General features: G+C 38.9%; 1 protein-coding gene across 1 annotated transcript in view; it reads right to left on the bottom strand.

Moving 5' to 3' along the window:
- Positions 1 to 3,068: 3,068 nt before the first annotated feature.
- Positions 3,069 to 13,606, bottom strand: part of LOC107081417 (nesprin-1-like) — a 150,736-nt gene continuing 140,198 nt past the window's right edge. The window contains exons 133-146 of the mRNA XM_015369602.1: positions 13,161 to 13,343; positions 12,834 to 12,971; positions 12,527 to 12,718; positions 11,804 to 12,122; positions 11,547 to 11,615; positions 11,127 to 11,260; positions 10,886 to 11,012; positions 10,594 to 10,805; positions 8,568 to 8,774; positions 8,240 to 8,368; positions 7,807 to 8,058; positions 7,621 to 7,710; positions 6,989 to 7,047; positions 3,069 to 4,397 (exon numbers count right to left, since the gene is read on the bottom strand). Of these exons, the coding sequence (XP_015225088.1) occupies positions 4,124 to 4,397; positions 6,989 to 7,047; positions 7,621 to 7,710; positions 7,807 to 8,058; positions 8,240 to 8,368; positions 8,568 to 8,774; positions 10,594 to 10,805; positions 10,886 to 11,012; positions 11,127 to 11,260; positions 11,547 to 11,615; positions 11,804 to 12,122; positions 12,527 to 12,718; positions 12,834 to 12,971; positions 13,161 to 13,343 (2,385 nt within the window). The 3' untranslated portion in view covers positions 3,069 to 4,123. The remainder of the gene's footprint in view (positions 4,398 to 6,988; positions 7,048 to 7,620; positions 7,711 to 7,806; positions 8,059 to 8,239; positions 8,369 to 8,567; positions 8,775 to 10,593; positions 10,806 to 10,885; positions 11,013 to 11,126; positions 11,261 to 11,546; positions 11,616 to 11,803; positions 12,123 to 12,526; positions 12,719 to 12,833; positions 12,972 to 13,160; positions 13,344 to 13,606) is intronic.

Here is a 13,606-nt window from a genome sequence, read left to right as displayed (position 1 = left end):
GTGGGAGGCCCAGAGTCGTTTTTATGAATGATACATGCAGTTTTGAAAAATGAAAGCGGAGGGTTATATTTACAATGATTTTATCAGAAAGTAATTTATAAATGAGAATATAACTTTCTAGCTAAAGGGGAGAAGCTTGTCTTTATAAAATGCACCTTCTCAGCTCACTATGAGCCTCAGTTCAGTTGATTTGATTTGCTGAGTTTCATCTTTTCTGCATTGCTTTTAATTTCAAACCGCAGATGTGGTCTTAGTGACGTAAAATGATTTTAAAGGATGAGCAGCTAATCTTTGTGTATTCCTTATATTGACCAAAGTGCACTTCTGACTGAAAGACTAATGGGCATTATTTTTACTTTGACCTATAACTGATAGCTTTCACTGATGCTTCATGCAGGTATTGCATGAGTCATCTGTGCAAACTCATATCAATTTCCTTTTTTTTTTTTATTATCCTTGCAGCTCAGATGGCTAACAGGAACCAGATCAATCCTGCTCACACTGATTACACACTATTGAACGCTGAGTAACTGTTATCCACTGCTGTCTGTGTACAGGAGGGGTTTCCTATGTTTACCTGCCACAATTTTCTCAGAATTTGTGTGTTAAATGTTTATATGAGCTTGTGTCCAGGCATGTGTTTTTAGCACTTTGACTGTAGCTGCAATAGAAAGATGTAAGAGTGCCAACACTTCAACAACAACCTGTTGCTACTAACCTACTATTGCGGTAAAAGTATGCAGATTTTGGCTGGATTTACTCCTCTATGAATTTAAGTGTAATAGCTCATGTATAACAGGTATATTTGTAAGAATACATTTAAAAGTTATAGTTAATTTTGTAGTAATTTAAATTTATAAATGATCTTTTCTAGTTTTATCATGACAGCATAGGGAGATGTTTAGTGGTTCTGATTGCTAGCTGTGTCAGATGCAGACGTGTTGGACAAAAGCTGGAAAATGAGATGTTGCTGATGTTGGACATCTGACTTTATGGAACTAATGGTACTAGATGCCACATCTAATCTGGCAGCGGTTCAGATTAAAAAAGCAAAGGACACAATAGATTGAGGAAACCAATAAAAAAAACAACAGCAGTAATGATAATAATAGTAAAGTGTTGGGCTAAGATCGTAACTCTGTTGGGGTATTTTCATAAAAAATAGTTTGACTAAATATAAATAAGTCAATCCATTCTCCAAAATCTACAGGCAAATTGAAAAGTGCTTTAAGTGCAGTTATCTTCAACAAAATACTTTATTTTTCCATATAGAAATTTTTCAGGAGGTTGGTTTTCACCTTTTTTATTTAAAAAAAATAACTCGACTGATTTGATGAGTTTTCGGGAAGATCTCTTATTTGCAGATCTGTTATTTTTACCCTTTCTCCTTATATCACTTGACGATTTCAATAAAAACTAGTAGTAGTGTTAATTGTTGCTTTCCTAGTAGAACAAAGACTAAACAAACAAAAATGTGTTGGATTTTCTTGATCCTTGGTTGGACACACACTTCAACAGCAATACAATGTTGTATTAACTGAAAGCAAACTAGTCACTTCAATCTGCATAACGTTTAAATCTGGGTGTAGGCTACTGTGTTGTGTGAAATTTATTTCCACTAAAGAGCCCTTAAGTATCCCGTTTCCCTGACTTCCTAAGGTTTGCATATTGTGATGTTAAGTTTACTGAATAGCAGAGTGCTGAGGATAATATGCTTATGTGCAGCAAGCATGGCAACCAACAGCACCTGCTGTGTGATCAGGGGAGCAGATTACTGCTAAAAAATCAGTTTATTTATAGCTTTCATTTTGATCAGCCCTCAAACATCTTCTAAAACCTTAAGTTACATCAGTCATTTTGTACACAACATAACATTTTGACTTTTTTTTTTAATTAATTCAACTTTTCACTTTTAGGATACCTGCCATTGTGATTGGGAAATTTCGAGATGAACTGCACATGCTTAATATGCAGACTTTTCTATATATTATGTAGTATCTACACTATGATATTATGCAATCCAAATAAATGAAAAAATAATGTTGAAATAGATATGGATATAGATAATAGATATGGTTAAATCGATCCAACAGATGCTGTTTTTTTTGTCTTCGGTGATAATATCTATTCAGTGTTATTATGCTCCCCCTAAGACATGGAATAATATTGTTAAATTAACTATGCTTAGATTTCTGTTGAACTTAACCCTGGATTAGCCTGTGGATTAAGCTGTAAACCAGTCTTCGGATCAGTCCTGCTCCCTGTTCAAATGCCTTAATTTATCACTTTTTTACTGATCTCATGCTGGATTAAGCAGTTTGTAAATTTAGCCCTCTGATCATTTCCTAGAAAGAAGAATCTTTGTTTTTCTATTTATTTTATTGTTTAACATATTTTAAAAATGAGAGATCAGTGGATTTATGGTGGTTTTTAATTCTAGAAGGAAACATCTAGAGCTCAGATAGACAGAATCTATTTTTAAATTAAATGCAAGATGCATTTATTGTTGCAGCTTTTGTTGCATCGTCTGCAAAACTGAGGCAGTGTTTTGCATCTTTTAATCAGCAAAAGGATTGTTGCATATCTGCAATACTTCACATTAACTAAAGAAAAAAGCTATCCAGCTATATGATAAACATGAATGTCTTAGTTATATTGGTAATAGGGAAAAAAGAGAATATATTTAAAGTTTAATAAAGACCAATCTAGCTGTTGGCGCAAAGCAGTTTTATCTATATTTTAATAAATGTGACAAAGTTTTTCTGACATTTCTAAATTTTAATCAAATTTAGAAATGTCAGCATGTCTTTTGTTCTACCTGCATGGCTGAGATACATCAGAACAATGTGTTAGAAATGGTTTAAATATTCAGATTGAAGCGGCACAACATAATGTGTGGGAACTTCACTTGAGCTGATTTAGAGGGTAAATCCAGCCAAACCGGACATCATTATCGTGTGTTTATTGTGCATGTAAATAAAAGCTGATGGTGGGAAACTTTTGCTCACTTTTTTTTTTTAGATGTGTTACGAATCATGTCCAAGAATGCACAAAAGTAAATACTTCATGTTTTATTATTTGCAAAAAGAGTAATCTTCCAAACTGTACATACATAAATAACAATTTATGTTTTTTATTTTTTTTTATTTTTACAGAATTAGTTATAACAATGCAGTGTTTCTGGAGTAATTAGACGGTAATTACAAAGCACACTTTTATCGTGTCACAGCCATTCACTAAAACACTAGCAGTGATTGTTTGGCTTCGTTAAGCACAGGAGACCTTCAAGTGCATGCTCAACCAAAAAGTACAAAAAACCCCGACCTCTTTTCCAAGAAAATTTAAGCAATAATTTACAAAGCAAGTGATTTTATTTTTTAATTTAGAAATAAAATGTGTTCTTTTACCAACTTTCCTAGTTGGGATGCAAGCCTTAGCTTTAGCAGATGGCTTCAGTGCGGTACCTTTTTTTTTTTTTAAACAGTGCTTCAAAATATTTTTGCTTTAACATGTGAAATCTTCATTGTTAGAGTCAGGCAGGTCATTTTTAAACCCAAAAATGATGCTACATCCCAAACTTCAGAGGAGTTTCTGTGCTGCTTCAGTCAGTTTGTTCTTTTAAATCTGAGAATATCCTCAAAGGTGACATCTTAAAATGAAACTCTCACACATAGACTGAATGATTGCTACTCAACCTGCAAGGCTACTCTACAATTTACAGGTACACGTATCCCTCACTGGAGGGATACTTTAGCTTGATCAGCTCCAAGCTGATTGAACACTAAATAAATACTAGCAGCTGTATATCATGGACAAAAAGCATGGCTGACTTTGGCTCCCAACATACATTACATAAATAGTGCTTTGTTCGTTAAAATGATTTAACATGAGTTTAAAAAAAATATATATACACATTTAAGTTAAACCAGAACTATCTGGACTGAGAAAAAGCATTGATCGTATGAAGGTCCACTTCGTTAAAGGGTTGAAGGGTGTGCAACAATTATGAGAGAAATACTTCATTACGCAGGTTGAAAAGTTTACTGCTTGAGGGCACAAAGTGAAGAGGAAACATTCAGAGAAGTCCTTGGCAAAGAAGTAGGAAGATGAAGTCTGACGCTCCTCATATGGGCGGAGGTCCGTTGGTGTAGCGCAGCATCGGATGGAAGGAGCGGGCGAAGTTGTTGGCATGATGGCAGCTATAGTCCTCCTCCGTCATGGGTACCAGGCAGGCAAGGCCAATGAGGAGCAGCAGGAGAAGCTGGACGGGGAGCGCGGCCCTGAGGACCCGAAGCAGGAAGGACTTGTGGTTTGAGGAGGAGGACTGCGAGGAGACGCCGTCTAGAAGGTCAGAACGGGAGGAAACGCAGCCAGCGGCGCCTGGCCATCGGCTCCGGCTGCAGGAAGACCCAAACAAAAGTGAGAAGCAGCAAAGGGCACGTCCGATCTGCTTTATGTTTTCTCGCACTGTAACATCATTCTAACTCAGAGTCTTCACTCTGGAATGTATTAAAAAAAGAAGAAAAAAACACTAATCCTCCATAGTTACTTCCAAAACTATTCACACCCCTTGTCGTTTTGCCCACATTTGGTCATGAAACATCAAATAGTGTGGTTTAGTGGAATTAAATCTCCGTAGGAGAGACAGCAAACATGCAAAAGGTTTTCTAGTCTGATTATAGAAATTAAAGGTTAAATCATAAAAAAAGCTACGTGCAAAAATATTGCTCATCTCTCTGATCATCAGTGAAACATGGAGGTTGTGCTTCTCTTCAGCAGGGGAGCCTATCACAGTTAACTGGATGGGTTAAGGTTTAAATTACTTTATTATTAGGAGACTTCTAAAGGAAATTGGTTCTAATAAGTTTAGTAGGCGTTTTGAAGCTATGGAGTTGATTAAAACGTTTTTTCCCTCCTTACATTATTCACTTATTTCTGTCGTTTCCTTTGTACTTGAAATCTCATTGAAATACATCAAGGTTTTTGATAAGGTGACAAAACGGGGAAACATTCATGCAGTATTATTATGTTTTTAAGGGGGAAGTGTATAAAAAAAGCAACATAGCAGCAAGAGCATTCAAAGATAGAGGACTCCAAATCTCTGGGGGGGGTAAACTCTGGCTTTAGAGCCGACTATGTGAGAGTTCAATGCCACGTATCATTCCAAACAGAAAAAAAAAGGAATAATGCCAAAAAGCTCTCTGGAGATTTCCACGATTGGAGCCAAGTTTCAAAGGGAGGAACATTATGTTCTCCCAGGCACTCATCCTCACGGAGGCTGAATGAGGGTCAAATACACACATCCCTCCAGCCGCCTCCCCTGCAGCCCATTTCATTTAGTCTTCCTTCCTACAAACCTGTAGCTGGAAAGGAGGCATGTGTGGATTATATTTTCAGAGCACATATCCTGATCTAAATAGCTCACATTCTGCAAATTGTTTGTGTAATGAGGTGAACTTTATAGGAGCATTAATGGTAAGACTAGAAAGGGTTTGTCTGCATTGATTACAGCTTTCAGTGCTTTTTTAAAAGTGTATACGTCTTTATCTTTTTCTACATTTTTTAACTGTATTTTCCACAGTATATTTATTATTTTATACAGATTTCATGTGCTAAGTGGAAGGGAAATTATGTTTTTTTTTCCTTTTCTTCTAAATGATAATCTGAAAAGTGTCTTCCATCTCAGTACTTTGTAGAGCGGTCCTCTAGTGCAGCTGCAAGTCGTTTAGTATTACCTCTACCATCTTTGGCCATCTAAATTACTAATTTTTTTGCTCATTCTTACAATATGTTACATTGATTCATTATTTAATCTAAATCAAAGTAACTGGCTGCATGTTTAGGGGCTTCGTTTTTCTGGAAGCGTCAGTCTGAGGATGCTGCCATGTTGCACTGTGCAGATGTGTGTTTAAACATTACTCTGCATTTTTTTGTGTCTCTCACATGACTTTTTGTAAATTGCAAACAGAATTTCTTTTGGGGTTGTAGTTAATGATGAAAAAGACTAGATTTACTTTATCTGAGATTTGGATCTCAGTAGCTCCTCCAAAGTTACTGCGGACATCTTGGCTGCTGTTTTTAGTAATGTTCTACTTGCCCAGCCTGTCAGCGGACTCTTTTTTTTTTATACAGATGGGAATATTTAAATCTTAGGGAATGTTCTCTAACAAACCTCTGTGGCCTTTACAGAACAGCAGGATTTATGACCGGCTGAAATTAAGTAATGAACAGAAGAACTTTACCTATTAAGGGTTTTATTTGGAAGTATAAGGAGTGCATGGAGCTGATATCAAATACATGCTTACATTTTCTGATTTTTTTTTTTCTTTTTTTGAAACTTTTTTGTCATATTTCAGTCTATTGAAAATCTGGTTTGCAATATGACAGACATTTTCTTCTTTTATAGTTCAAGGGTTATGAATGCTTTTGCAAGACCATGAAGGGCAAAGGTTTGGTGAGTTCTGAGGAGGAAACGGAGGAGAGAGTGGGAGTAAAACACAGCAGGAAACCCGGCAAGAGTTAAAGCTTCGTATCCTTCTGGAAAACTATGAAGAGAATGAACCGGGAAGGAAACAGGGGAGAGAAAAACAAAGCTATAGACTCAGCAGCTGAAGGACAGTGAGGGCTGAGGTAATGCCACCCAGTGAGTGAGAAGGGTACTACAAGGAATGACTGTTATTACATGATGCTAATTCAAAAGCAGCAAAGCAGGGGAAAAAAAGATTTAAAGGAGGGAGGGAGTCGCCTGATGTAGGCGAGTCCCTGCTCATTTAAGAGCCGACAACTTGGTCTCTAGATTGAAGGAAGATCATGGAACTCTGTAAGCACTTTTATGAAAATAAACCGCAAATTAAACAGGATGTAATACATCCCAATTTCTACTAGACATCCATTGTTACTTATATTCAACTCCTCTGATAAGACATGTTAAGAAGTTGGCTTCAGTTCCATGATCGTTCCGAGTTTCTAGAGTCCTGGAGAGAGGTACCTGTGGCGCGAGCCGCTCTCAGCGTGTCCTGGGTGGGCCTGACTAGTTTTGCTTCGAGGCTGTACCACGCAATGAGCAGGGAGGGTGTAAAAGAAAGAAAAGAATGTTTCAGTCAAGGGCAAAAAAAGGTCAAGCCTCAGATGAGAGGAAAAAAACAAACATAAAAAGAGCCATAACATCGCTAAGGAAGAGAATCATCAGTAACCAAATAGCAGCAACGTAATCAATGATGGTGATTGGATTTCTGAACCAAGAAATCTGGCTTCTCAGGAAAAAAAAAATCACTTTAAAGAAATATATTGTTACCATTTATTACACTAAAAGAACACTCTAATATTATAAAATATTAAAAAAAAGAAAAGCCAGGTTTTCTTGTAATTTTGGCTGATCAATATGAGGCCGGCAGCAAAAAGAACTCATAAAAAAAAATGTGGGAAGGTTGCACAGCTTCATTGTGGCCTATATGTTAGCAGAGCAACTGCAAAGTGGAGAAACATTTGCTATTTAATAAAATACAAGAGGGAAACATCTATAAACGTTTTTGGGAGCAAAATGAATACCGGTATGCAGCATTCAGAGGGGGGATATTCTACAGTCTGGAGCAAAGACACGGACATCAGGGAGAAAGTTACCGATTGTTTTCGTCTTTGAATGGCCTTCTCTGTCCTGGGACCAGCAGATCCGCGGATTTGGGATCTTCCAATAGGTCCAGACAGGTAATCCTGAATATAACCAATAACAACACCAGGGTCATATAACAATCACATAAGAAAACTATAAAATAAAGCAACACATGTCAGCATGAAGTATTCTCTAACCTGCTGTGCCTCCACGGCCTCCAGTCTCTTCTCCAGCAGCTCCAGGTCTGAGCTTACCTCCCTCTGAAGGAGCCGCAGCCTATTCCAGATAACATGGACCTTTTCCCGTGCTTCTAGACACTCACTGCCATGGGACTGGTTTTGCCCTGGCGTCTGGAGAGACAGGGGCTTCGCGTTGACCAGCAGCTGAGTGGAAAGCTCCTGAAGAGAAGTAGCTTTCTGCTGTGAGTCCAACAGCTCACACTTGATTTGCTGCAAGAAGATAAAAGAAAAGTGGGGGAAAAAAATGAATCAGAATCTAAAACATTATTTATATCGGTCCTATATGCTAACCTTTTCTAGATTATTTAGTTTTTATACTTAATCCAGAGAGAAAACTGTCATATGAGGTAATTGGTGACACTTTCAGTTCCTAACTTGAGGAACCGCATACCATCAGTGTTTTGTGATGATGTTGTAATGTTTCATAGTCGGCTCTCTGAGGGATGGGCACCACCTCGTTCCTCCTGCGGTCAATGTTCTCCAACCACAGCAGCAGACCGTGACTCATCTCATGGAACTCCTAAAACAGAAGAATAGATAGTATATGTTTTAAAATAAAGCATCTTAGTAGGGATGCATTACTGGCATAAATAGATATTTTCCTATTTTAAAAGAGCTATTTTTATAGGTACCACTGACGCAAGGTATTTTAATTCACATTTGCCCTTTACAGTCCTGAATGAATAACCCAAATGAAGGAAACTCAGTCTGCTCTTTACCTGACACTGCATGAGCGCCCTCTGCAGTTCCTCCCTCCAGTCTTCAAGCGAGTTACTGAGCCGTTCCCAGTGCGAGTTCATCTCCTTTAGCCGATCCCTCAGTTCCCAGGCCTCCTCTGAGTCGGGTTCTGACTGCAGGAAGTCTGCGCTGCTCAGGTTTATAGAGAGGACCTCTGACTTGTGAGAATCCATCGCTTTCTGCAGCTCCTGGTTGGAAGAGAGAGCAGAGGGCATGTTTGCTTGTAGAGCCACATATTATTTATAATAGTGTTTAATCATAAACTAGTCTTTATTTGCCACATGATTATAACTTGTTGGAGTCAGAATGAGAAGGTTTAGACTCAGATGATGTGGTCCAAAGCCTGAACCAGTTCTCAGAGCCTTTTAAAGGCCCTGTATCAAATTTATTTTTCTCTCTGACAAAAATTATTTATACGGTATATTGTGCAGAAGAAGAGGTAATAAAAAAAAAAAACATCCATATTGATTGTGCTTATGCAGGAGTCCAGGTACACTGGAAAAAAAGAAAATCTAAAAAAGTTTTTTTTTTTTTTTTAAATAAGTGCATTTTTTCTTGAATTGAAGAGGTAAGTGAGACACTTTGCTAATGGAACAAGACAATTTACATTTAAAAAAAAAACAAAAAAACAACCAGATTCTCGTATTTCAAGTGCAAATTATCTAATTATCTAATTATCTTATTTCTAAGTAGAAATACTCATTCTATTGGCAAATAATTTTATTTACATGCTCAAATTAAGGCTAAATACACTTAATTTAAGACATTTTTCATTTATTTCTAATTCATATTTGCAGTGATATTTTTAGTGCAGGCTTCTAGACATGATATTTTTCTCTGCCAATGGGTTTATTCTGACGAGCTTCTTCTTTCCAATCAGCCACTAAGGGTGTTTTCTAACGATGTTTTTTTTTTCTTCAAGCTCATTCACAGCATGTCTTGTACACCGAGAAACATGGCGTCGATGGAGGTAAAGTTGTGATACCTGCGCTGGCTGTATGTATATACATCAAAACCACCAAAAAGGGTCAAAATGGAGGAGGAGAAGAGAGAGTTGAAACGCAGGAATGGACAGAGTTAATTAAATCTTGGAGCAGACTAAAGGTGGAGAGCATTGGTAGACCGCCTCGGGTTGAATCTAGACTCGAAACTGGCTGCAGTGGAGGAAGATTCACAGTGGGAGAAGGTTGAGGGCGGGGCTTACAGTTCAAAATGTCTCACTCATGGTTAACAACGCTGCAGAATCAGGTAGATCCTTATAGATTATCTCTGCAATGATCAGATTTTAAAGGTATAGTGGAGGATGTTCATTTACTGGATGGATCATCTAAATAAGTGGTCCTCCTAATTATCAATTAATCTGGTGATATGTTTACGTAAGGCCATCCTATGTGCTTGTCCCCATTTTTACTTCCTGGTGGAGAGTCTGACATAGTGGATAAATTGCTAATCTTCTTTTGGAAAGTAAGCTTGCATGAGTGATGCGAACAGCAACTTTTTAACAGAGCGTGCACGAGAAGAAATGGGCTCATGCACGCTCACAAATGTTAAATAGGCATTCCCTCTCAGGAGCGGGTACAGGGTTGTGCGTGTGCATTTTTTTTTAAAGTGGAGAGGGCGGGTCTTTATCAAAAATTCACAAAAATCCTCCACTACATCTTAAATATGAAAGGATGCAGAACAAATGAACGAACAGTTGGAAAATTTTCCTGAAGACTTTACAGAATATTAAATCTTGACTAACTCACATCAAAACCTGTGTGAGTCCTATCTACCCATCTAAGTTGTATCTCAGTGTTCAATTTAGTACATTATTAAGAATAGCCTTGTGTTTTTCTTTATTTCTTTGTCCAACGCTGATTCCAGAGAGTTTAGCTAACTTGCTAAGGCGAGATGCATTTTTATTAAGCGTATGACACTATACAGAGGCAACCCACATGCATTAATGACAGGAAAGACTGAAAACCAACCCATAATATACAAACTAGATTATTTCTAACCACAAACCTTGAGCTTCTTGATTCGCTGCTGGATGGTGTGAATGTTGGTGCTGACGTCCAGCCCTCGCAGCCGACTAAGCTCAGCCTCAGACTGACCCAGCCAGGCTCTCATGGTCTGCAGCTCTGAGATCAGCTGCTGCCACTGCCGCAGGTTCTGTTTTTGTCTGTGCTTCTCGCTCAGCGACTGAGCCTGGATCAGCTCCCAGCGTTCAATTACACCTAGAAGGGGAAAAAAAAAGACGGTTAGGAAAAGCTGCACCAGGAAAACCTGAACGGTCCGGAGTTGAAGGAGCTCGAACCTTTGCTCTGCGTCTCTGCGCTGGCCGGGTTGGTGAGTCCTGGCATGTCATCCTCGTCCTCAGTCAGCTCTCCTTCTGCTTTTTTTACTGCGTCGATGCTGCCGCGACACTCTCCCATCAGACGCATCTGCGCAAATCATTCAAAATAATTTGATAGAAAAGGTAATTAACTTATTCATTTAAATATAAAAAATATCATTATTTTCATAAATATCATATCAAAACGACGCATTAGACTTACGTAGCCCATGTATGTGGAGTCCACGTCTGAGCTGGAGCGGCTAGCAGAGGCCTCTCTCTGCTGCAGGTGGTAGCGTCCTGCATCCAGAGCCTGGTCCAGCTGTCTCAAACTGGCCTCCAGCTGGCCTGGCTCACCTTGACCAGGAAACACAGTTTTAGCATGCTATAGACGGCATTCTCTGAGCACTTTTGTTTGCATGCTGTTAATTGACATGCATTAATATTACATAGAAAATGGTGGCTTATCACTGGAATTATAAAGAAAGTTAAGTTTATTAGAGTTGGAGGGTAATGGATGACGCTTTGTGATAATTTTATCTTCACATGCAGTTAAAGGTGGCTGGAGAATGCATCGGTTACAAACAAAACAAGCTTTAGCATTAAATGATGGCATGCCGCACTGACTCATGCGGTTTCATACCAGAGGACGTTTTCAACGTGTTCTCTGTCAGTTTTATATAGGCCTCTGGGCTCTCTGGGATAACTACATCTGGGAAAAGAGACACAACATACTCTACTTATGATGCCAACATCCTTGAATACCATACAGTTATAGATTTTTTTTTTGCTGTCCTCTTGGATTATTGTTCTTGTGCTTTAGGAGTTTTCCGATTCATGATTTTATTCATCTTAAAGTTAAATATTGGAATAAATGGAAATTATTTCAATAGAGCTAACCTGACAACACAGTAACGCTGGTCCTCAGGTATTCATCCTTCTCTTCGTGGTCTGGGGTCCTGTCTGAGTCACTCCGCCCTCTGGGACTATCCAGGCCTCTGCTGAGGTCGTAGTCGTGATCCCACTCTAAGGGGATGGAGTCCACACTGGCCGGAGTGTCTCTGCCGGAGCGGTCTGCCCGAATGAGCGCCGCTGTGCCTGAAGTGGGTCGGCTCGAAGGCCGCGGGACCGGGGACTCGCTCCACTGAAGATCGGGGAGGTCTCCGCTATCTTCCACGTCCAACTCTCTGTCTGAGCTGTCCAGATCATCATCGGCCAACTAAAGGAGACAGAGAAGAAGGATTTGGTAGCAAAATGCATTAATCTGTTCCAAAACAAAACTCTTGAGTCGATTGAGGTCCTTTATAAATAAATACTGCACGGTTCTGAAAACTAATTATGGATTTATTGTTTTAGAAATACTTTCCTTGCCAGCTTTTCTTTAAAGTCAGACCTATGATGAGCAAAAGTGAAATTTGGTCTCTGAACAGATTCTCCTCCAACAGATGTTTTTTTTTACTTCTACAGATGATAATTTGCATTTAATTCCAGGGGTTAATAGTAAAAGGCCCTCATGATTTTTATTCATGTAGAAATTTAAATTGTTAATTTTTACCCCTTTTAAGCTGAAGAATGGAGGACATAAACCATTCAGAATCACTCTACAACAAGCTGTTCACTTACAGGCAGTCTCGTGAGCTTCTTGTAATATCTGTCCACTCTCCCAAACACCTCCTGACAGTATCTCTGCAGCTCCTCCAGCTCCTCCTCGATGACGGCGGCATCCAGAGGTTCGCTCTTCTCGATCAAAGCTTCGCCCTGGCGAAACACGAGCTCTATCTTCGCTGTGTTCAGATAGATCTCTTGCTGGAATGCCTGCACACACACATAATAATATTTTGATTTATCATGCCAATAAGAATCCATAGTTATACTGGCATTAGATTGAATTTATTGAGGTGGATAAATGGTGAAGGATGCTTGTTCTTACTCGGAGCTGTTTTATTTTGGCCTGCACGTCACACTCAGAGAAATGTTCAATGTTGGTCAACTGGAGGTCCATCTCAGTGAGCCAGACCAGGATGCTGTCCCGGGCCGTCTCAAACTCCTCCCGCTGGCTGATGAAGTGCTGCACGCACAAATTCACATTAATGAATCCATATTTTCTCATTCCAATTGATAGAACATTAGATGTGAAGTGGCTTTGTGATTTTAACTTTAATAGTGTAAAAAAAGAAAAGAATCTGATCACAAATATTCAACCAACTTTGAACTCCAACTCAATAAACATTATAACCAGTAAGCCTGATGGAGCTACCTTTAATCTGCGAAGGATGGCAGCCACTCTTTTTTGTAGGTGGTCCCATCGTTTGTTCCCATCATGCACCATTTCTCTGAGGCGGTGGGAGGAGTCTGTACGGTTCTCTCGGGCCAGACGGCGGTACTGCTTGTTGATGAGCTCCAACTGGGTCAAACATTCTTGCACCTGGCGCTGGAAGGCCTAAAAACATACAGATGCGTCACTTATAATAACTTTACTTCCATGGCATTTAGGTATAGCTTTAAAATATGACAAATTAAAATAACGGTCTGTTAGGGTTTAACGTTTATACAATGTGAGAACAGTTTGCAAAGGGAGAAAATATTAAATGATAAATGATTGATTAAATAGGGTAAAATAGGGTATAGATAAACTGGAGGCTTTTTGTCGCTGCTCATACAAAAAAGTGTCTCAAACAGATTTAAAACCAATCACAAAATATG

The sequence above is a fragment of the Cyprinodon variegatus genome, unplaced genomic scaffold (genome assembly GCF_000732505.1).
Source record: "Cyprinodon variegatus isolate N-32 unplaced genomic scaffold, C_variegatus-1.0 Scaffold38, whole genome shotgun sequence".
Taxonomy (NCBI): Eukaryota; Metazoa; Chordata; class Actinopteri; order Cyprinodontiformes; family Cyprinodontidae; genus Cyprinodon; species Cyprinodon variegatus.
The sequence above is the reverse complement of the archived record's forward strand: the minus strand, read 5'-3'. Positions and strand labels throughout refer to the sequence as shown.